This window comes from Anabas testudineus, chromosome 4 (assembly GCF_900324465.2).
Source record: "Anabas testudineus chromosome 4, fAnaTes1.2, whole genome shotgun sequence".
Taxonomy (NCBI): Eukaryota; Metazoa; Chordata; class Actinopteri; order Anabantiformes; family Anabantidae; genus Anabas; species Anabas testudineus.
The window spans coordinates 7,625,168-7,647,935 of record NC_046613.1 but is presented as its reverse complement, the minus strand read 5'-3'; the positions used below and the strand labels follow the sequence as shown (position 1 = coordinate 7,647,935).

The 22,768-nt window shown below is 41.4% G+C and overlaps 1 protein-coding gene across 3 annotated transcripts in view; it reads left to right on the top strand.

Moving 5' to 3' along the window:
* Positions 1–22,490, top strand: part of suco (SUN domain containing ossification factor) — a 33,304-nt gene extending 10,814 nt beyond the window's left edge. The window contains exons 2-24 of one of the 3 annotated variants that reach the window (XM_026345328.1): positions 3,945–4,059; positions 5,240–5,344; positions 5,680–6,002; positions 6,643–6,783; positions 7,076–7,292; positions 8,661–8,763; positions 9,185–9,312; positions 9,556–9,623; positions 9,713–9,820; positions 10,272–10,377; positions 11,324–11,344; positions 11,660–11,715; positions 12,395–12,486; positions 12,830–12,895; positions 13,600–13,683; positions 14,641–14,725; positions 14,830–16,116; positions 16,268–16,355; positions 16,459–16,563; positions 17,264–17,421; positions 17,633–17,724; positions 18,635–18,690; positions 19,264–22,490. In XM_026345328.1, coding sequence (XP_026201113.1) covers positions 3,945–4,059; positions 5,240–5,344; positions 5,680–6,002; positions 6,643–6,783; positions 7,076–7,292; positions 8,661–8,763; positions 9,185–9,312; positions 9,556–9,623; positions 9,713–9,820; positions 10,272–10,377; positions 11,324–11,344; positions 11,660–11,715; positions 12,395–12,486; positions 12,830–12,895; positions 13,600–13,683; positions 14,641–14,725; positions 14,830–16,116; positions 16,268–16,355; positions 16,459–16,563; positions 17,264–17,421; positions 17,633–17,724; positions 18,635–18,690; positions 19,264–19,821 — 4,162 coding nt within the window. In that variant the 3' untranslated portion in view covers positions 19,822–22,490. The remainder of the gene's footprint in view (positions 1–3,944; positions 4,060–5,239; positions 5,345–5,679; positions 6,003–6,642; positions 6,784–7,075; positions 7,293–8,660; positions 8,764–9,184; positions 9,313–9,555; positions 9,624–9,712; positions 9,821–10,271; positions 10,378–11,323; positions 11,345–11,659; positions 11,716–12,394; positions 12,487–12,829; positions 12,896–13,599; positions 13,684–14,640; positions 14,726–14,829; positions 16,117–16,267; positions 16,356–16,458; positions 16,564–17,263; positions 17,422–17,632; positions 17,725–18,634; positions 18,691–19,263) is intronic. The other 2 variants (XM_026345330.1, XM_026345329.1) reach the window with 2 other exon arrangements.
* The last annotated feature ends 278 nt before the right edge of the window (positions 22,491–22,768 follow it).

Sequence of the window (22,768 nt, the reverse complement as noted above, 5' to 3'; positions counted from 1 at the left end):
TTTATTCATTCATGTAGATGACGCAGAGCGGAGGTGGCAGGATATGGCTCCTACTTGTTTCACAGTTTGGACTTGGGTTAACGTGTAACTCCGTGAGTGCAGGACATGTGTGGTCTTGCATTGCTCCACATACTTTAATCTCTGTATTTAAATATTAATTATTTGACTAGAGATCCGTGACTTGGAAGGTTGCAGTTTAACATTGAGGAAGCCATCTGTATTTGCATTCAGGATAGTTTACTCTGTGACGTGTTCACTTTCGCCTGCATTTATCACCCATGCGTGTTTACGTGTGTGTTTAAGTATGTGTTTATGTTGCTTATCTAAGGAATTTAAAATGAAAAAGGAAATTTGCAAACACGAACACAAAATAAATGAAATTCCTTTTTTAAGTCAGTGTTGACTATTGGATATTAATGACAAGTGTAAATACACATATAAGATTATAGTTTTTAAAAACAAAATAGAGGAAGCTATAGTATAGTGTATGTTAAGGACCTTTTGAGGTTTTAATTTATCTGAAACTAGACAGTGAAACTAGACGACGATATTTTCAAGCTTTCGGAAAGCATTTAAGAAATGTGTCCCTTTTATGAAAAAGAATATAAATATTTAGCAAAGTATTCAGACCTGGCCATGTGTAACATCCCAGACATTTCACCAGTGGTGAAATCCTGAAGGCTTTGATTAAACCATTTGTGCAAATATTCAGCAGAAATCCAAGGATAATGTGACCAAAGAAGGATGAATTCTAGCACATTGACGCTTGTCTGAAACCCAAAAACACCACGTTCATAGAGTTCATGGTGACTTTCCTCTGCATGAAAAAACACAGCCCTTCCATTCCTTTTGAACTGGGAAGTGGGTTACACATCAGGAACTGGCACCATGGGGGAGCTCCAGAATAACAGCGTAGTAATCTGGTTCATCTTCTGCACAGGCTTTAACAACAACAATTGTGTATTCAAGTGTACATTCTCTGCTTTTTAGCATTTTTCAACATTGCAGATAAAATGGCAGCTGATTTTGTTTTTCCAGACTTGTAAAATCTGGTTTTCTATAACTAACCAGTGTGCTGTGCTGTGCTTTGGCCTCTAATTAGGTTGGAACACATAAATCTGTCACTTTAACTGGACTTTTTTTGGATCGTATTTCAGCGATCGGTAAACCAACACAGTTGCTTACGCTGTTAATGTTAATGTGAATATCTGTGTGATTGAAGCCTTACTCTGTTTGCTTACTCTTTTCCTTCTTTCTCTGTCAGACGATGCCTTATAATCACACTTTTGTTGCGGCTTCAGGTTTTATTTTTTACAGTGTGTTCGCTCTGCAGTTTATTAGTGCCTGTGTCTTTGCTTATCAGCACTGTTCTTCTGTATTTCATAGCCTGTAATGATATTTGGATGTGTCGTCTGTTATTTGACACAATTTAAGAACTTTTGGAAGCAAACATCTGACTTCACTGAACGTCTCATTCAACAATGATTTAATTGATTTAAATTTATTTGTATTATTATTTATATATTGAAAGAATGAATCATCATTTCTGCAGTACAAAGATTTCCTGTTGTCTTCCTAACTTGCTGGCGCTGAGTTGTTACAGCCTTCCGTGACATAACATCAGTGAAATATGTGAAAGATGTCCTTTTACATTCATGTGTGTGATATTTGAAACGCAACACAACATAGTTTCAAGCTATGGATCTAAGTTTAGCCAGGAGCCTATATTTGCTCATGGTTCATACTGTATTTACTGCTCACTGCTGTTCACCACTAAGATGTTAGGTTCCCCTCTGTGTCTTTGCAGCACATTTTGGATGAGGGACCAGTATGAGGTGTTAATGCATAGAGTAACACACACACCCCTTTAAATGACAGGGGTGAAAGTCATGTCTGGGTCGGAGGCAGCTGTCTCTCACATTTGAGGAGCAGGAGGCTTTGTGCAAGGCACACACTTGTCCCTGTACAAGCAGGGACATAATCCATCATAGACAAAGATGTTTATTACATATTTATTCCTCTGTTAAGCTTTTCTCACCTTTATTGCGAAGCGGGCTCAATTTGGTCAATGACCTTCCAGAACCGATCAGGGATAGCTTCAGTATTTGTATTAACACATTGTCTTATTGAGTTCTCATTTGCTCATAAATCATCTTGTTGTCTTTTTATCTCATCATTCAATCCTCAACCTCGAATGTTAATAGACAGAATCCAGCCGGAGAGGCTCTCTGAGTGACAGCACACTGATTTGCACAGATGGTTTCCTCTGTGTGATGGCGAGTGTGGGTGCTCACTACTCATCTTCTTCTGACAGCCTGGCTGACAGGGTGCTAACATGACTGTGCATGTGTCCCGCTCTCTGCTGACTTTAATATTTGACCGCTCAAGGGTAGCCACTCCAGTTACACAATCACATGTTTTTTGTTTCTCAGCTGTGTGTCGTTGCGTCTTTTGATGTCATGGATGCATGGTGATGTCATGCCCTGTTTGAGTTTGCTTTTTTTTTTTTTTATTTACATAATGTATTCAGGCCTTCGAAAGAGCAAATGAACAACACGCATGTCGGTGCCTGCAGTTCCATTTTATAGAACCTGTACAAATCTTTTTTTTTTTGTACATCAACACATATTAAGTTATTTAATATATTTTCATATTTTCAGTCTCCAGTCCTTGTTTTCCTACCTAAAGTACAGCGTTAGAAGGTCTTTGCTTGAGTCAGCTTTTTAGCTCAAAAGCAGTCTGATGACTGACTTGTTAAAGAAGTGACATGTAGATCTAATTTGTGGAACAACAGTTTGCATCATAGCAGAGTGAACATGTTTAGACATGAAGTGCTCTTCACTTGCTTTATTCCTCACTTCATTTCGGTTTCACTGATAAGGGAACTGACTGAGAACCAGCTGTCCTGCTCTCTCCTGTATCTCTAGCTCTGTCTCATCTGATTTTGTATTATTTTTTTCCTCTTTATTTTGCATTCTTTATCATCTGCTATCTGTTACTGAGAATCTTCGACCAACACTAAATGTCTAAATGTTTTTCCCAAACAACCGTACATCCAGTAACATAGATATAAAAGCAGCAGTTCTCATGTTTTTACAGGGGCCCTGTTGTCTGGGATAGATAATGTAAGTTAGTTTGTGGTCCAGACCTCTACACTCCATTGGCCCAGTTGGCCTTGAGCACACTACATCTAAAACGTAGCTGTGCTTTTCTGCTGTGCTGTACTGTAAATTATGCATATCCTTGGGAATAGTGAAACATAATCGGAGTGGACAGAAAGCCAAGATTGAGTAAGCAAAATATGCTGCCCAAAATGAAAAGTTGGTATTGTATTGGAGTAATGCTCTGGACTCTGACAGAGCTTGTGGGCAGAAAGAAACAGGGAAGGGGGAGGATCTCTCTCTTACTGACAATTATATACCTACTTTCTGTCTTTTCTTTCTCTCTGTCTCCTCAAGTGGAACTAATATTACCCTTTACCTCTTTGACTTCACACACACATACAGCTTCCTTTGCTTTACTGCAGTCATAACTTTCATTGCCTGTGTCCCACCTGAGAAAAGAAAGGATGTGATCTAGCTCTGTTTCAGCATTCATCTGATTCTAAGGCACCTGTTTCTTACAAAGCGTTGTGTTGTGGTGTGTGCATTTGTTTGTATACAGTGGCAAGAAAAAGTATGGGAACCTTTTGGTGTTTCATGGTTTTCTGAAGTAATTTGTCATAAAATGTGCTTTGAGTATTAACAAAAGAAAACAAAAATAAAACAGATCTTTCATGTTTTTATTGATAACAACCATAAAAACCTCAGCTCTACTTGATGATGCAAAAGGACAATGATCCAAAATACAAATAGATGCTATGGAATGACTTGAAGAGAGCCACACACACGAGACGTCCAAAGAATATGACGAATGGGCTAAAAATCCTCTTGTCTGTGTTTCAGGTACCCCAGTCAACATGTGTATTGTTCAGAGCAGAGCTCGTCTGGCCAAGGTCAGTCTGCCAGAGACAAAAACCCTGATGGCCACGAGCAGGAGCAGGATTCCATGCAGCACAAGGTTAGTGGTTTTGTGTTTTCTGCAACATTTAGCTTTAGATATCTTAAAATCATATCCACTAACAGTTGACACAGTTTTATTAATATCTTAAAAATTCCAAATACATTGCACAGAAATGATTTTCCAAACATCATGGCCATAGTAACAAGTTTAGCGTGGTTATCATGGATGATTGATATTTTTGGATGGCTGTGCAGTGGTATTAGTAGACTCACTCCTTGTGATGAAATGTATGTGTTGGCAAAACCAAGTTGTGGTGGGAGTCGGGTCATGCACTAAGTGACCTACTAACACCTGGTGAAGAGTTGGAGGCATGTAGAGTGGAGGAGTAGCAACCGTATAGCGCTGGCATCAATGGTCACGCAGGCCAGCCTGTGGATGGTGGGAGGGTAAAGGGTGTTATGTAAGTCTTTATAACTCCCACCCTTTCTCTTTGCCTCTGTGACTTTACAACCACTAATTTAATTATGAAATTGCTGAATTGTGTTTGCAAAATATGGCCACCGTGCTCATAGGTTGTGTATGTAAACTTGTACAGGTGTTTAAATTTGTACAGTAAAGCATCTACCGTTGGCTGGAAGGCAGCCAAATAATGTTGGAGATAAATCCATTCTAAGTTAGTTGCATGTCATCCTTTCTATTCACAGCAAAGGGCAAAATGTTCTCATTAGAATAAGGGGGTTATGGTTAAATATTTGATACCCTCAGCTCTTATGAATGGGCCCTTAAAAAAGTAGTGTTTGTGGTTATGTGTGAATAGGGATCAAAATGAATGGTTATTTGGGAGGAGAGTGTCTTTTTGTAGGCATGTGTAGGCACAGGAGAAGGAGAATCATTGTTTGTGGTCCAGCAACAAACAGGCGTCCAAGGGCAGTTCAGCAAGCCTGGCAGTCTGTCATTTGCAGTATAACACAGTCTTTGTCCATCCACAAAAGGCTTTTTCACTACGGAAGATGCAAAGACCTGCTACATTTGACATTTTCACACAAAAATGTATTTGTTAAAATAAACATAATCCATTGGTATTGTCTTGCTAACAGTTTGAATTGTGCTGCGATGGTGCTCCATTGTCAGGCAACAATCTTTCTTAGTGCTTAACTATTTATGATTCCTGTTTAAGACTTAAGTGTTTCATGTTGTGTTTTGTTTCCCCTTTTCTGTTTTTTTTTTCTCCTTCTAGGTGGAGGAAGAATGGTCGACACACACATCATACGATATGGGACTAGAGACAGAAAGAGCAGCACTAGAGAAGCTGACAACACATGACAGCATAAACCCAGAACAGGTAACGGCATGTTTGTCAGTTATTAAAATGAGTGCACTGCTGACTAAAAGAACCACAAGAGGTTCCTACACTTGGTTAAAGTTTAAAAAAAAAAACAACAACAGGAAAGTCATCTGGGACACTGCACAACGTTTAATTATTTATGTATTTCTAGTGTAGAGATACAGTACATTTTAACCTGAGACAGCTCAGTTTATAAAAGGAGCATTTTTCTGTTTATGAGCTTAGTTTTAAATAACAAGAACTCAGTAATGGGAATAAAAATTCTCTCGTATAAACATGTTTCGCTGATGTTTTGTTTTTACATGTGGATTTTTTGTGTTTTCTTTTTCCAGACTGTGAATCCTCGGGAAGTTGTGGTGGAAGAGACCAAGCCAGACCTAGAGTCTGATACTGTACATGTTCCTTCTGAGCCGGAACCAACCTCAGACCCCCCAGCTGGTGTGGACCAGCAAACTGACACCCAGGACCATGACCAGAAAGTCCCAGTGTCCTCCACTCCTGAACCTGTTTCAGTGTCCACAGATGCTTCGGTGTCAGCAGAAATTTTCAGTGACAGCTCTGCTGCACATCCCAGCCTGGACCCAAACCCAGCCACATCTCCAGATGAAGCTGAAAACACACCTACCTCACAGAGTGCTGACCCGACTCACACAAGGTAAGACAACATTCATTTCCCTTGTTTCAGGGACTTGGTCTCTGCAATTAGAAGTTGACTGTGACTGCAAGACAGTTGACGGTCTGCAAGACGGTCTTTAAGGTCAATGTCGACCTAATCTAGGTTTACTATGGTTAATTCTTTGGTCAGCTTTTTTATTATTATTTTTATTTTTTATTTTTTTATTGCACATTTCCTGTATTTATTTATTTTTTAACCATCTGTTAAGACAGTCTGTAACTTTTGTTGCACTTGTTTATTTAGTTTTTTTGTAATGTAACCAGTAAATGACTGATTGAGATTAAGAGAGGCACTCAAACGAGAGCTGGTCTGACATCATGGATTTTTTACAGACCCTATTGGCCACTACTGTAAAGTTATACTGCTCATGCGCGTGAATTTCTTTTCCTCACAAACTTTGCAATGAAAATTTATGGAAAATCGACTGTGACCCTCAGCAATCGACTGTGACCCTGTTGTGCCTCCATCTCTCTCTTCATGCTCTCTCTATTGCTGTCCCCACACTCTGTATATATTATTTCCTCTACTTGTCCCCTCCCCCTCTCCCATCATGCCTTGCCCTCTCTCCTCTCACATGTACGGAGGTGTGGTAAACACCATGTCCTTTTTTTCCCCTCAGTGCAGTGCGGGTTGCCAGTACAGGAGAGGAACTCCCAGTAGACAACTTTGTCTTTGCTGAGCACTCTGATTCACAGTGCGAGGTCATTCCCCCCGAACTGGCAACCTGTGAAAACTCCCCTTTTGGCAGCCCTGCCCTCAGGTGAGTTTCTAGCCCCCAGAACCCAATCAAAGCACAGAGACAGGTAATCAAGAAAGAAGCTATACCTCCCTGTTGTGCGCGGTCATCGACCACTGATCTTGCTCTCCACTTCAGATTTTTTTCTTTTTGTCGTTTTGCCAGCTGACAACCAAACGACAATGTAAACTTATTTATGTGTTCAACATTGTGCACTCATTTGTTTTTTTTTCTACCCCTCTGTTTCTTTATTCTTCTTTCCTCCCCCTCACTCCTCTCTCAACCTCAACCCCACTGGCCTAATCCTGTGCTGCAGTATCGATGAGGCTAGCATAGAGGACCAGCAATTAGACCAGAGCCACTGTTCTGGTCCTAAAGCAGAGGTCCAGCCCACTCCAAGTCATGTGGACCAGGAGCAACGACAGGAGCTGGAGGATGAGCCACCAAGTTTGGACCATGAAAGCAACACCTCCCACCATCACCACAAACAGCAGCTTGTGGTTCCCAAGTATTTAGACAAAGAAATTCAAGAGGTACGATTCCAAGAAATAAGAAGTAGCCACCATTTGTCTGAATTATTCTGTCTATATAATTCTGTATGCAGTTCTATTTTGTAAGGTCTTAAACCTTAAACACTTTAAAGTGCTTTGAGATGACGGATCTGTTGTGATTTGGTGTTATACGAATAAAATTGAAACTGACAAAGGTAATAAAAGAAAAACAATTCTAAGAAATAAAAATTTGACTGAAATCTTACTTTAGTCAGTTTCGCATTATTTCAGACAATTTCAGACGGTGTTTTTGTTGAACCAACAAATTCATCCACATCTGTGAATGTTCCACTTTCACAGAGAGACTGAGTGGAAAACACTGCTGTCAGCTTCCTGTTTAACTCTGTACTTTTTGTTGATGTAGAGTAAGTAGTTCAGGTGATGTGGTAGGCTGATATGCTTCCCTGCTAGTAAATATGTCCACAGTTTCAGCACAGCAGCTACTGACAGTTCAGCAGAACAAAGCGTGATCCATGGTTCAAAGGATGCGTTAGTTGTTCCTTTCCTCCCTGTAAAATAGTGCACGTATTACTATACTAATAACTGTTGTCTAGTTAGCCATTAAAGTTATACATATTCAGTGTGCACAGCTGTTGTAGCAAAGGGCAGCTTGTGCTGAGTCAGCTTGCTTTCGGTTATATGGTCGAGGGATAATGAAAGACAAGTGTATCCGGGGGAATGCACCTACTTTCATGGGGATTGTGTGCACTGTGTATTTGCATATTATTTAGCTGTATTGGAGCCAGGGTCTGCAGACTAATCTGTATGTGGCTGGTAACGACTCCTGTTGTGCGACTCGAGTATTTACATAAGAGGCTGTCTGAGTTGGTGGGTTTTTAGGCTCAGACTCTCTTGAGGTCCAAAAGGGCGCTTATATAATCCATTAAAACATTATTCACAGCTCAGTGCATTTCAATGCTTTAGTTGCCAGGGGCTAGCTGACTACCATGAGCTGTGTATGGGAGCCTCTTGACTATTCATCAGTGCTCATAGCGTGCAAGTCACATAGTGGCTCAGTGATGTTATCCATATAACCTAGTTAGTTATATTTGGCATTAAAAAAAGGCTAAATCCGCTTTAGAAGGTGTGAAGGTCCTAAATTCAATTCTGACAAAAATATTAATTTCCTGCCACAGGCCGGAAGCATCACAAATTAACTAAACTCGATCACTGCTGCTAGTGACAGTAAATTTGATGTTCATTGTCCGTTGTCCTGTTCATTGTGTATTGTGAAAATTGCATTAAATTGCATTCAGATTAATTTTCTCTGTGCCTCACATGTGAGCAGATTTTCATATTAAGGTGATTCTGGTTGTTTTACAGTTCCTGTGTGTGGCCTTTGTGTTTCAGGCAGGGGATGTCAAGGAGACTGATCCCTCAGTGCCCAGCAAAGAAGACATTCCCACCTTCGATGAGTGGAAGAAACAAGTCATGGAGGTGGAGAAGGAGAAAAGTAAGTGCATACATTAAACTCATTCAGATACACGTGTACAAATGGAACAACATCCACATGGAAAGTCTCAATGCCAGGTGTAAGTCCAAAGCCCGTCTAAAAGGTATCTTTAAGGATAACTCAGGATAGTTTGATGATGACACAGTTTGCAGCACTGCCTCTTTAGACAAAGTAAGCCTTTACGTTTTAATCTTCATCTTATTGCGTGTTTGTCCTTCCACTTTTTTTGTCTTACATGTGCTGTGTTCCTGTTTATCTTTCTCGTCATCTCCCTCTCGCTTCTCTCTTTTTTCCAGTGCACGCAATGTGCAGTGGTTGGCGGAGCTTGTGTTTGTGTTGCATAACCTCAATACTTGTTCCTCTCTGGCAACACTTTTTCCAGGCTCTCTAATGGGTCTAATGTATCACTCCCTCTGTCCAGGTCAGTCACTCCACACCTCTGCCAGCGGCAGCCCCCATCCAGTAAAGAAGGTCCAGAAAAACTTCAAGAATAACTACGCCTCAGTGGAGTGTGGTGCCAAGATACTCTCTGCCAACAATGAGGCCAAGGTAAAAAAACAACAACAACAAAAAAAAACCATCATCCCCATCACCTACGCACAAACACAGCTGAGGATACAGATGATATAGTGAAACCTGCTTCAAAGGTTTTTGCATTTAGCATTTGCATTGAAGTTTCAGGAATGCTAACAGCATTTGACTAACTCAACATTACTATATAAATTGAAATAAATGTTTTGCAGTGTTGTCAAATGCTAATATTCTTACACTCTCCTTCCATCTCTCATCCAGAGCACTTCTGCCATTCTTATGGAGAATATGGATCTTTACATGCTAAATCCTTGCAGCAACAAAATCTGGTGAGTGCACTGCCACAATACCATTATGAAGTTTTTATATATGACACATGTTTAATCCGTATCTGTATCTTCTCTCTTTACTTCACCAGGTTTGTGATAGAGCTCTGTGAGCCTATTCAAGTTAAGCAGCTGGACATAGCAAACTTCGAGCTCTTCTCATCTACACCTAAAGACTTTTTAGTTTCCATCAGTGACAGGTATATTCTCTTTGTTGCTTGCATGTGCACACGATCCCTCATAGAGTGGCAGTGAAATTCAGACATTCGTGTAGGGATTACAGAAGGTCTCATGCTGCACACTTAATCTAAAGTGGAGAAACTCACAACAGAAAACTTTAATGAAAGGATTCACTTTGGGCGATCAAATCATCACCACCCCCTCCAAGAGCACCAGTACTCATTAACATACTCTCCCTTTTACTGTCTCACCAGTTCTAACTTTAGTGCATTTAAAGCTAGTGTTGTCTTTGTTTTAGATTTTACCATCAGAATTTATTTCTAGCATCATCTCATACCACAGCTCATAAATTCCACCCTCTGGCACTAGTGATATAGAGTGCAGTGGCATCTGCACCCAGGTTTTGAGAATATGCCATATTTCATATTGAGTATACACATGCAGCTTACTTTTCCCTTGTTCTGTTTGCAGATATCCTACAAACAAGTGGGTAAAGCTGGGTACTTTCCACGCCCGTGATGAGCGCATAGTCCAGAGTTTCCCACTGGATGAACAGCTGTATGCAAAATACGTGAAGGTACAGCCTTTTTTTTTTTTTTTGTTTTTTTTTTGTTAGATCAGTACATTTATGTCTTAAGGAGAGGAATGATAAATCTAATGGAGGTGTTGGGCTGATTATAATTTGCTTATCATCATTAATTGGGCCAAGTTGGACCAAGTCTGTTGCAATTTGGACGAAGTCATACAGTGTGGGATGTTGAAGGGTTACAGTTGTTGGTCTTGTGCTCAGATGTTTCTCTGTGAGATAGTTTAGTTCTTTAAACATTTGTTTTTTACCACTTCTTTTACTACTTCCCACATCTCATAACCCACAAGAGTTGTCGTGTTTCCGAGTGTGTCAGTCACTGTATGCATTTATTATATGCTCCATTCTAACAGGCTGAACACATCAACATTGTCTGTTAGTGGAATAAATGATGGCTTTCATGTTGCACAATTTTAACTTCCAGTTTTCAGACCTTTTCGTGAGTCCTTTTTTAGTCTCTCCTCTCACACTTCTACCCTCTTGGTTGCTGATTATATGTGTCGTTGTCAAATTAAGGCTATTGAATGCCCTTTTTATGTGGTGAGTGTGGGTGTCGTGTGGGTGCTTACTGTGATTCATGTACTCTATTATGAAATAATAGTGTTTTTATTACATAAACTGATTTTTATTGTCTAAAAGGTTTCAGGACTACCTGCTTCGATATGATCTCAGCAGTTTAAATCTCTTATGTCTTATTCTAATGCCCGTCTTATCTGTTCTGTCTGACTTATGGCTCTTTCTCACTGCTTACTTGTAACATCTCTTCAGTATCTTGCCTGTTACAGAACAATGATCCAGCTTACAGAACATTAGCAGTGTGTGTCTTATGAGAGCCAAACTGTAAACAGATGCTTGTCTTGCTTGTAGCTTGAATCAGTCTTTACTGATTTCTTTTTCTCTCTCCTTCTGTCCTTCTCCTGTCTTCCTCTTGCATCAGATGTTCATCAAGTACATAAAGGTTAGCACTCTCCTCTCTCTGCCCGGATGTTATTATGCGCTTTAAAACACCCACTTTCAGTGGTCATATACTATAATGGGTGAGCTGTGACAGAGCAGTCATCTTTAATGCATGTGGAACATACTAAATAATTCACACAACCTGTTTTCCAATTCTTGATCATTTTACTATTATTTGCACGATTGGTGGATTACGAGTTTTGGAAGTGGGCACTTACCTGTACTGTATATATCTTACTGGGATTGACACTGTTGTTAAATTGTGGGCGATAATTAAACAATTTCAATTTTAAGAGTTTGTCCATGTTCCCTGCAGGTTGAACTCCTTTCGCACTTTGGTTCCGAGCACTTCTGTCCCCTCAGTCTCATCAGGTAAGACAGAAAATATTTGCCCCCAGTTAAGGTTATTGTCCTTTTTTATTTATGTAAGGAGAAAGAAACTGTGGGAGAACAGGATATTTAATGCAACTGTACTTTAAACCGCACTCTTTATTTAGCCAGAAACCATTTTCAACAAGTCATTTGACTTCGACATAACACTGGTGACTGGACCGTACACAACGTACACAGGGCCTTAGGGGTAAAGCAGCAGCCAAATTGATTGAACCAAGGCTTTGTTAGTTTTTTTTATTTGTGTAAGGTGCAGTTTTTTGCGCCAAGCCAAGCTTGAGGCATACAGTAACTATGCTTTTTTCCCCACACACAAACAGACTACATGCCTGTCCCAAATCATGAGGCCCGTTGGGCTCTTGTTCTACTGTTGGAGGTTGAAGGAACCTGTAAAACACATTTTTACAAGAAGGTCAATGTAAATTGTCTGCAGCTCTTGTGAGAGAGAGAAACCTGGAAAACCAGCCTCTATAGAAGCCTTAAATACTGGTAGAGACCACAGTAACGATTATATAAACTTTAAAGCTAAAGAGACACTAGACACAACACGCTGCTGAGATATGATTTCAAGGAAAACAATCAGCATCTTGATAACAACGTAACCTTTTTCCTGTGCGTTGGTTGGCAGATGTAACACATTAAATGTGTGTGTTTTTTGCAGGGTGTTTGGTACCAGCATGGTGGAGGAATATGAGGAAATAGCTGATTCCCAGTACCCTTCAGAAAGACTGGAGTACTTGGATGAAGACTATGGTGAGATGTGCCCCCTTTAGGTTAACTAATAGAGGAATGACTGGACATAAAAATGTAAACACTTGTAATAATTCTCCTGATCCAACAGCACATTGACTGTGAATCCCCATACTAGAAAAGTCAGGTTACATTCTTGCTCTTCAACTTAGTGAATAAATACAGGATCCTGAGACAGATTATTAATAATCAGTTGACCTTCTGCTGCTGGGTTTCCTTTATCAATTCCTGGCAACACTGTGCTGTGTTATTGAACAAATCTATAAAAGATTTAGACATTAATGTTGGATATGTGGATGTTTGTATTATGCCAGAAATAATGAAGCTGTGTGTCTTTCTCTTTAAGATTATCCTCCTGGTTACCAACCATCAGAGGACAAGGCCTCTAAAAATCTGCTTGGCTCAGCAACCAGTATGTACACACGCACAATTATAAAGATACCTTAATAAAGACTACAAGACAGCAAACTGTAATAAAGAATTATTACAGTTTCCCAACACCTGTGGGCCATCAACCCAAGCAGAAATCTGTGCTTTATAGGTTCTCTCAGAGAGAGATTAATTCCTAGAGGGGCAGGGTTGAATGTTTCCTCAGTGTTTTAACCCACTTGGCATCACACACACTCATAGATGGAGACTGAGGTTCAGATTGTGGAAATGTTGCTGTTTGCACTAGATGTTTTTTCTAAAAACCACACACATGCGCAACTACTGTGGTGCCCTTCTGTCTCCTGAATGAGACTGGCGCAACACCCACACTCAAATATACTGTACACACCACACAAATCTTCAAGATCTTCAAGCCTCAAACCGGAAGAGCACAGTGGTTTTTTTTTTTCCTTTTTTTAGACCGAGGGGGGAATTGGCTAGAGAAAATGGAGACTGAACAAAAGTTGCAAGCTAAAAGAAAGTTCATGAAAAAACGCACAGGAGAGGAAATAATGTTAAAGCGCTTGAGCATCAGAGAAGAGAATAAAGAAAAGAAATGTCAAAGCCTGTGGTTTCACTTAAATGTGTCAGGCCTCGATCTGCTAGTCAGCTGTTTCTTTAACCATGAATGTCATGTTCTCCAAAATAACTGTTGTGTGTGTTTTGTTTTGTTTTTTTTCCCTTTAGACGCAATTCTAAACATGGTAAACAACATTGCTGCTAACGTGCTGGGCAGCAAGCCAGAGCTGGAGGGTGAAGCATCAACAGGAGGTATTAATCCCTAATTCCTTCATCCACCCTGCTTCTACCTTTCTGTCTGCAGCTCCCTCTTGTAGAATATGGCCGAGATCTGTACCACACAGACGGTATACTGTAGACAGAGTTATTGCTGCATTCATATATGTGAAGAGTAGCGTGTACTAGTGGATAGAAGTATTTTTTATTTTACAGACTTCACACTGTTCAGCTGCCTTTTTCCCCTCCTTTGTGTATCTCTGACCACTGGTCGGTTTGTCTGTCCACATATTGTTTAGATTAACTGTTCTTAAAACCGGGTCTCTTTATTTCCCTCTTCTAAAAGTCAAGCTTATGTGTAGCCTGAATGGTTATGTGTATATGTGCTGAGAGGGCCAGATGTTTATTTGGCTGTTGGCAGGAGGTCTCCAGCAGCATTTCAGCAGAACTTTGGCTCTCTGTGTTTTAATCTTGGCAGAAAGCTCGGATGAATTAGTGCTGAGGGGGGGGCATGTGACGCCAAGCCTGCTCCTCGCTCTGTTTATCACACAACATTGCATCAAAATGAGCTTTTTCCCCATGGCATCAAATTAAGCAAAAAATTTTGCTTGAAAACAGATTCCTCATACTGTAATTTATTTTTAGATGTGTGTTTCACTGCTTAAACCAAGATTATACAGAATAATGAAGTGCTTTATTTTAATGGGACTCTACAAAGTGTTTTCACCTGTGGAATAAGGGAGAGACTGTAGGAGAGTTCTAGGTCAGTTCTAACTGGACTAGACTGGTTCACAGGATTTGACATAACCAAACATGGGCTTGCGAGCCACACTGTGCAGGGGAAAGGGTCTCTGTTCTCTTACAGCCACATACTGTAGGTCTGGAGAGCTTAGAAAATGCTAAGTCACACAATCTGCATTTTCTTAAAGAGCAGTGAAGTGTTATCAAAGTCTTGTGAGTTTATTAATTCTTGTGTTCCTCTCCAAACTCAAGATAATACAACAGAAGAGGGGAACGAAAAGAAGGAAAGCACAGAAGTGACACCTGAGCTGGCTGAAGCCATTCACGACTCTGCAGAGTAAGAACAGTTACACTAGTGAGGTTTAAATACATTTCACTTTACTTTTATAGCTGTCCAAAAACGTTTGCTCTGCTAAATTTGGATCGGTGTCTTTCCTTCAGACTGGAGTCGGCAGAACCACAACAGCCTGCAACTCAGGAGGACTCTTCAACGCCTTCCCCCACATCATCTGACTTACACGAGGACAGACAAATTGTCACTTTGGTAGAGGAGGAGGAGGAGGAGGAAGAAGAAGAGCCCAGACAGTCTACTGTTACCCTGATGGAGGAGGAGGGAGAGGAGGAGGAAGACAAGACAGAAGAGGAGACGAGGAGGGAGGCAGACAGGAACCAGTGGGAGAGTCAGACATACTGTCCCTTCTCCTCTTTCTCTTCCCTGTCTCTGTCCTGCATGGCCACCCTGCCAGAGCTGCTCCATCGATGGTGCTCCGCCCGTTTGGCCAAGGGGAGACTCCGTAGCCTTAGGCGGAGGCAGTTAAGTTTTCAGACACATAAGGAGGCGGACACCCTTGTCCTCACGCACACACCGTCACAGATTCCTGTCGTGGTCCCCACATCTGTTAAAGAAACCCTTCCCCTCACAGAAACGGCTCCAGAGCTCGAAATGACAGAGGTCAAACCTCTGAGTGAGGTGCACGCTGCTCACACACCTGAAGCACACACTCCAGAGCTCAGCATCCTCCTAGAGCCAAGTAGAACATCCACCATCCCCCCTCACAGTTTCTCTGACATTCACAGTTCTGTGACACAGCCGGCACCCACCACTGAGGAGAAGCTACTGCCTCCCTTTAAAGACACAGACCCTGTCCCAACTCCACCCCTCCAAACCATCTCTATCCCAGAGACGCAGCAGGCCAGCAGTGCCACCCCCACCCTTACTGTTAGCTCTCCCCCACAGCCCTTGTCATCTGAGACAGCACCTCCGGTTGTGGTGTCTCTTGTCAAAGAGCAGCCTGTTCAGCCCCTTCCCACTGCATCGAGGCCTGAGGACCTTATCTCCCCTCCCACTGAACTGCCATCTCTTACCGACACGCACACAGACACACTGAAGTTAGGTGCAGACAGTGGGGACTCACAAATCCAAGGAGAGCAGGTAGACTCTCCCACTCAGACAGGGGACCCCCAGCGGGCAGAGGACACGGTGGATGAGGACCTGCTGAATAATGGGAATGGAAACGTCCACCGGACAGCTACTGACTTCTATGCAGAACTGCAGAATGGGGGAGATTATAATGGTGGGGCAGTGAATGGAAATGTGTTGTTGAATGGCGGAGCGGTGCACGGCTCCAGCCAGAAGGAGAGTGTGTTCATGAGGCTAAACAACAGAATTAAAGCTCTGGAGATGAACATGAGCCTGTCCAGCCGATACCTGGAGGAGCTCAGCCAGAGGTAAAAACAATGGATACTGAGGAGTACTAGTAAGGACGAGTGTTTTTAAAACAGAACTACTCTATAAAGATCTTGGAAGTGGTTTATGATTTATTTCAGACAGTTAAAATTCAGAAGGTTCTAGTGTAATTTGTGCATTTGTCTTTTTCAGATATCGTAAGCAGATGGAAGAGATGCAGAGAGCGTTCAATAAGACCATCATCAAACTGCAGAACACCTCCCGCATTGCTGAGGAGCAGGTAAGCTGGCATTACCTAAATCAGACCAAAAGAAGCAAACCTATCCCAAACCTAACGGTCAATAATCAGTTGTATTTACTGAATATCGTTTGCATATTTTCAGGATCAGAAGCAGACAGATTCCATACAGGTCCTGCAGAGCCAGCTGGAGAACGTCACTAAACTGATTTTAAATCTCACCACTACAGTCAGTCAGCTGCAGAGAGAGGTAACCGCTTTTTTTTCCTCCCAGTGAATAAATACATCTGTTTATCACATATGTGCAAATTATTGACTATTTCTTGGTTATTTCATTTTCCTGAGGAGAATAATGGACGACACTGAATGTAGTAATACCACAGCACTTGTTTACTATCCACACTTGTATATTTATGTTCGATACACGTTGCAGTTGAACAGACCATATAGAAACCATGAATAGCTGAAAGTTTGAGAAAATGTGACTAATTGTGGAAAATGTGTGTTCAAATGTTATTATCTGAAGTGCCTCCGGACAGCTTTTTGATGAAGAGACATGAAAAAATACAAAGTTTGTTCATGTTGGCAGTTTCAGAGTTTGGGCCGTGTATAGATCAATAGTGAATGGTTCAACTATTTTTACATGTGGACCAAGCAAACATGACTTTCATTAATCGCAAATATTTTGGCTGGTCATTCCCAGAAGTATTTTGTTTAGTGGCTGACTTCAAAGGGAAAAAGTCCTGCTGACCTTTGCTGAGAGCAAATAATAGCAACTTGTTTAGCCGGGAAATCATCCACTTCCACTAAAGTACATAAGGAATCAAAACATAGGTTTATGAAAAATAAAAGCATTGAATTAATGAATGTAACTGAATTTATTTGTTGTCATCCCAGAGAGGAGATTGAATGTTGTTTGTTGAATGTTTTTTTTTTTTTTTTTCTTGCAGGTATCTGATCGTCAGAGCTACCTTGTGGTCTCTCTGGTTCTGTGTCTGTCTCTGGGCTTCCTGCTGTGTCTTCAGTGCTGCCGCAGCTCCTCTCCCAGCCCCAGCACCACCGCTGTTGCCGCCCTCCCTAAGAGCAACCACTACCCGAGCCCCAAGAGGTTTGTCAGGCTTGCATTTTCAAACCTGTCATAGTTCCCCACAATAGATTTATGATCCTTCTTTTGTATAGAAAAAATTGGATCAGGTCCATATTTAGCTTGGTATCTGCTTGCCTAATGCTGTCACTCCTGTCCTGCCACTAACTGTAGGAAACTGAAGTAGTGACAATAGAAACACTTAATAAATGTCAATATTGTTTTTGCTTGTCAGATGCTTCTCCTCTTATGACGATATGAGCCTAAGGCGTAGAGTTACCTGCCCGCTGGTTCGCTCCAAGTCGTTCCACCTATCCTCTACAGAAGGTAAGAGCATCCTAAACACTATACACAAGTCTCTCATAAAACTATACCTCTCTATTTCTCTATCTATTGTGTTTTCCTCTCTGCCTTTGTCACTAAAACAAAAGTCACATCAAGATGCTAAGCAAGTCATAGCTCATTGCAAAGATCATCTTACTGCTGCTGTACTTCCTTTTCAAGCTTCATGTGCCAGAAAGTTGCAGCTCTTAGCGCATAATTGTCCGCATCCAAGAACCACCCAATCTGTCCTCACTCTTTTCCACCTCTCGCTAAATCTATCTCTCTCCAATGCTTCCTTTCACACATGTTGCATGACTTTATCTTTTGTGTTGCCAGTGCATTGAGCAATTCAAGCCTACAGGAAAAGGCTGGTGCAGGCAATAAAAGAATAAAGTCTTTGACTCACGAAGCCTAACTCCCCTGCTGTTCTTTATTCCTCAGGTGTGTGTGTGTGTGTGTGTGTGTGTGTGTGTGTGTGCGTGCGTTTGTTTGTGTGTGCGTGCGCTTGTGTGCGTGCGTGTGCGTGCCTGCTTGCGTGCTTGCGTGCATGCATGAGAGCGAGAGAGAGGGACAGTTTGCCCTTGAGGCTGAGAGGACTGTCATTGCCAGCTTGTGTCCATATGTAGGCTTTGAGGAATGTAATAATAGAGCACGATGCTTTGCTGGCTCACGGTAGACATTTGCAAGTAGTGCCACATAATAAAATAACTTCTATAGCTTCTATGTGACTTTATCTTAATGTTATTTAAATGAAATTGTATTTACTGTCCTCTTTTCAGATATTGAGACCCCCCTAAATGATGCACATGCATGTTTATTTAAAACTACTTGCAAGGTCACTTCATGCTTGTTACATGTATGTACTCCTGTTTGCCATTCCATCATTAACCTGGCCCCTCTCTCCCCTCCTCAGTAGGTCCAGATGACTTGTACATTGTAGAACCTCTAAGGTTTTCTCCAGAGAAAAAGGTACAGTGTTTGTTCTGACTGCTGCTGTTGGCTGTGACGGCCGCCTTACTTAAAGTCCTGTGTGTTTTTCTAGTGTCAGTCAGTCTGTAAAATAAGTGTGATGAGGAGCTGAGGAGAGTTCAACACTCTCCACATACCTGATATGTCTGTTAACCACTTCTTTGTGGACACTCTGGACTTATTGTGTCATTTTGATGACCAGTGTGAGCTTCAGTGTGAGTCCTATGCACATTCAAACGTGTCACATGCCTCCTTTTTTTTTTTTATTTTTTTTTTTTTTTTTAAGTTCAGCACTGTTTGGTGACCTGATTAAAGTGTGATGTGCTGTGTTTTATATCACAGTGCTGAACTGGGGTTAGCTTTTAATACTCAAAGATAAGTTATAGTTTCAGTAATGTGTTTATTTCAATCCCTAGATTTCACCATTCCAACTTTTCCCTCACTCATTTGTGTGAATTCAGTGTTGAGCACAAAAGTGGTTAATATGACTATACAGTATTAAATGTTTTGTGGTTTTCTATGAATGTGCCGTTAATTATTTTCTACTCTCTTTTGTTTTTTGATTTTCTGTAGAAAAAACGCTGCAAGACAAAGTCATTGGACAAATTTGAGACTCTAAAGGCATCTGATACCCCTGTTCCGCTCACAAACGGGGATCCCAAGTGCAACGGCTTGCACCCATGCCTACCTGCGCCACCCACAGTCCTTCCCCTTCCTCCCCCTCCTCTTCCTCCCGCCTTGCCACCACCTCCCCCTCCCTCCTTAGAGGATGTGTCATCATTGGCTACTTGTACCACCAAGGAGCTCTCCTCAGAGACCAGCAGCTGCAGCTCATCCACCCATTCTGAAGAGTCCTTCACAAGCCGCCTCCCCCCTCCCTCGCCCATCTTCCCCTCCGCTGGCCTGTGCAACGGCCACAGCCTGAATTTCCCCCTTCAACAACCTCCTACCAAGTCCCGTCAGGAGAAGCGCACCATGAAGCGAAGGAAGTCGCGGCAGACAGAGCTTCAGTTCCCCCACGTGCCAGGAGGAAGTGTTGGTTCTTTGCCCAGCCTGCAGCAGCTTATGAAGGGAAACAAAGAGATTAGTGTCGGGACCATCGGGGTGACAGCCGTCAGTGGACATGTCTGAGATACTCTCACTTCACCTGTACACATTGTAAACTTTGTATTCACAACAACACACACACTATTTGGTAGCAGACTTATGAGGAGATGAGCTTACTGCATCCCAAAGAACCACATTTCCCATGAGCACCCAGGCGCACCGTGGACCTGAAGCGGCAATGGCAGCAGTAGCTTAACATCATCCACTCCCTATCCACTCCTGTCAAAGACCTGTTTACGGTTATGTGCCTTTATAGCTGTTCTATGGTCAAAAACCTGAAATTTAAAGAACTGTTATTGAGAGAGATGCTGTGGTGGGGAGAGAAACATTAATACAAGTCAGATGTGTTGAATTGAAGATGGTTTTTTTTGTACTGGAAAAGCACATTGTCCTGTCACAGCTGAGCACCAGTGAGCTTTTTTTGTTCTTCCCACTCTGAGCACAGTAAAGAGAGATGCTGACGTCTACGTTCATTAACAGTGTTGCTCATCTGGGATGAAATGTGTCATTATGAGACAAATTTAGAGCATGACAAAGTGCTGCTCTCATCTTTATTTCCTCCTGTTTTCCATTGCCACTGTTTTATTTCATCTACTCGTTCTTAGTGTTGCATCCTAACATGACTGCAGGTGTTTGTACGGGACCACAGTGTCAAACTTTCATGTACGCCAGACTCTCCTCGTTCCTCGCCCTCTGTCTCTGTCAGTCTGTTCCAAACCTTCCGTCAGAGCTGAATGAAGAAAATGGCGTGTAACAGTCTGAATGTGAGTCCTCTCAGTGTAGTGTCCTGCTTAACCTGGCATTACATTTACAATAGCAGCAGTGCTTAGACCATAAATGTGCACAATGAATTGTGTGCTCTGCTTAGTTATATTGGGCTGTGCCCAAAACATGTTGCTTCCACATCACTTGACTGTGAAGGTAAACCAATTTGAAAGGCAGGCTGTATTTATTCAGTTTCTTGTTCTTTTCATGTTTTATTATTTCTTTCACTGTAGCTGTAGCTGAGTCATGCGTCGCCCTTATTAGAGCCGGTGTGAATAATTCCCACATCCGGCCTAGTTGAACAGGCTCAATGTACTGTACAAGCACATTGGGTAGCAAAGCTGAATGTTTACACTTCTATCTCACACACACACACACACCCTACTGTGACCCTGCAGTCGAGTCTGACAGACCAGTTTTATTTATCTATTTATTTATTTAAATGACTACAGATTTTCTAACATAGTTACTGGCTTGTCAGCCTCCGAGTCCTGCAGTGTCACAGAGGTTTGTCCATGCAAGTTTGTTTGTTAGAAAAGTTACAGTGAACTCAGTGTGTGTGTGTGTGTGTGTGTGTGTGTGTGTGTGTGTGTGTGTGTGTGTGTGTACTGACACACAGTCACAGTGGATGACTCAACTGCTTCTTTTTCTTTTTCAATTTTATCTGGGCTCTGATATTCCAATAGCCCATAGTTCAGTTTGCTTCAGCCCAAAATGTGAGACAAAAGTCTGAAAACCTGCATCAGTATATGTATCAAACATTTTTAGTATTAGAAGGCGACATGTTTATTAGGTACATCACACTGCTGCTATTTGTATATGTGGGGAGCCGCTGGGTGGTTTGAAGTCATGGAAAGGGCTAAAGTTGAGTGTTTCTTATTGTCCTGTCCTCTGTGTGTTTGTTTCTGCATCTTTATTTGTTCATGATTGTTCGTGCTTTCATGACTGTTCCCCCAGTAATATTAATTCTTAACTCTGTGGGGAGCTCAGATAAATGAAAGGGTACTCTTTTTTGTGTTTGTTTGTTTTGTTTTTAAATAATAAAATTTAACATTTTATTTAAATGTATGCACTTTCTGACTGGTTCTGTGTGGTTGGACATTCGACAGAGACAGAACATCATTACCTCTTGTGACCAGCCTCTACCGCTCTCTTTCCTCTTTCCGAAAAGGGTTGCCGCTGACCCCCACTGCACCACTTTCTCTGTGGCCGCGAGAAGAAAACTTTTAAACATCCTGCTTTTAGCAGTCACTCTAAAATGTTCCCATTAAAAACTTCCTCACTCTACGTACACGCATGCTTTTCTCACTTGCTTATGTTCTTTTTGCATCGTACTCCTGTCTTTTATTCACTTGTCATTGCTCTTTGACTTTACATGTGTGCGCCCCACCTTGAACGACAGAGGTGTTTTGAGCAGATAAAGATGTGAATTGTTATCAAATAAAGGGAACACAGCAAAGATGGGTATGATGTAGAACACTATTGTATTTCTGTATGTTCCACAAGCCGAGATGTTTTTTTTTTTTTTTTAAATCCTTTTTGAATGTGTATGATTTTTTTATGTATGTGTGTGTAACCTGTGTGCATGTGAGAGTTTTGGTTGTTGTTCTTGTGTATGTGTGTGTCTGTTAAGAGAAAGACTACTTTGACTCTACTTATCCCCGTACCACAGTGAATAGGGAGAAAGCCCTCAGAGAGGAGCTCAGTGTGCACTTTGTATGACTCTTTATGCCTTTTCATTTTTCTACCCTAAATGCTATCTTTTCTTTATTTCTCTCTCTCTCTCTCTTTCTTTCTCTCACCCTCTCTGTGTGAATACTCGGAAGAGTTGCACAGTATTTTTGAGCAGGAGTGAGTTACTACAAAACCTGTAGTGCCATTAGAAACTGTGAATTTCTAAATAAAACCTTTTTTGTTGTTGTTTCGTGTTTGTTGTGTTGTTTTGTTTCATATGAAGCTTTAATGTAGATGAATGCTCACTAGGAAATGAATGAAAGTAAACATTCAAAATGTCTTGGGTGTATTAGTAAAAGATGAAAAGCCATGTCTAAACCTGAACCTAAACACAGCAGATGGGCTGTTACATCATTCGGAAGGATATAAACCAAATGCTCTTACTGGCAGAATTTAATCTGGAATTTGGAGAAAATGCTGTCAGATTGATCAGCTATATTCTGAGGCAAGACTTGTAAATATTAGACAAACT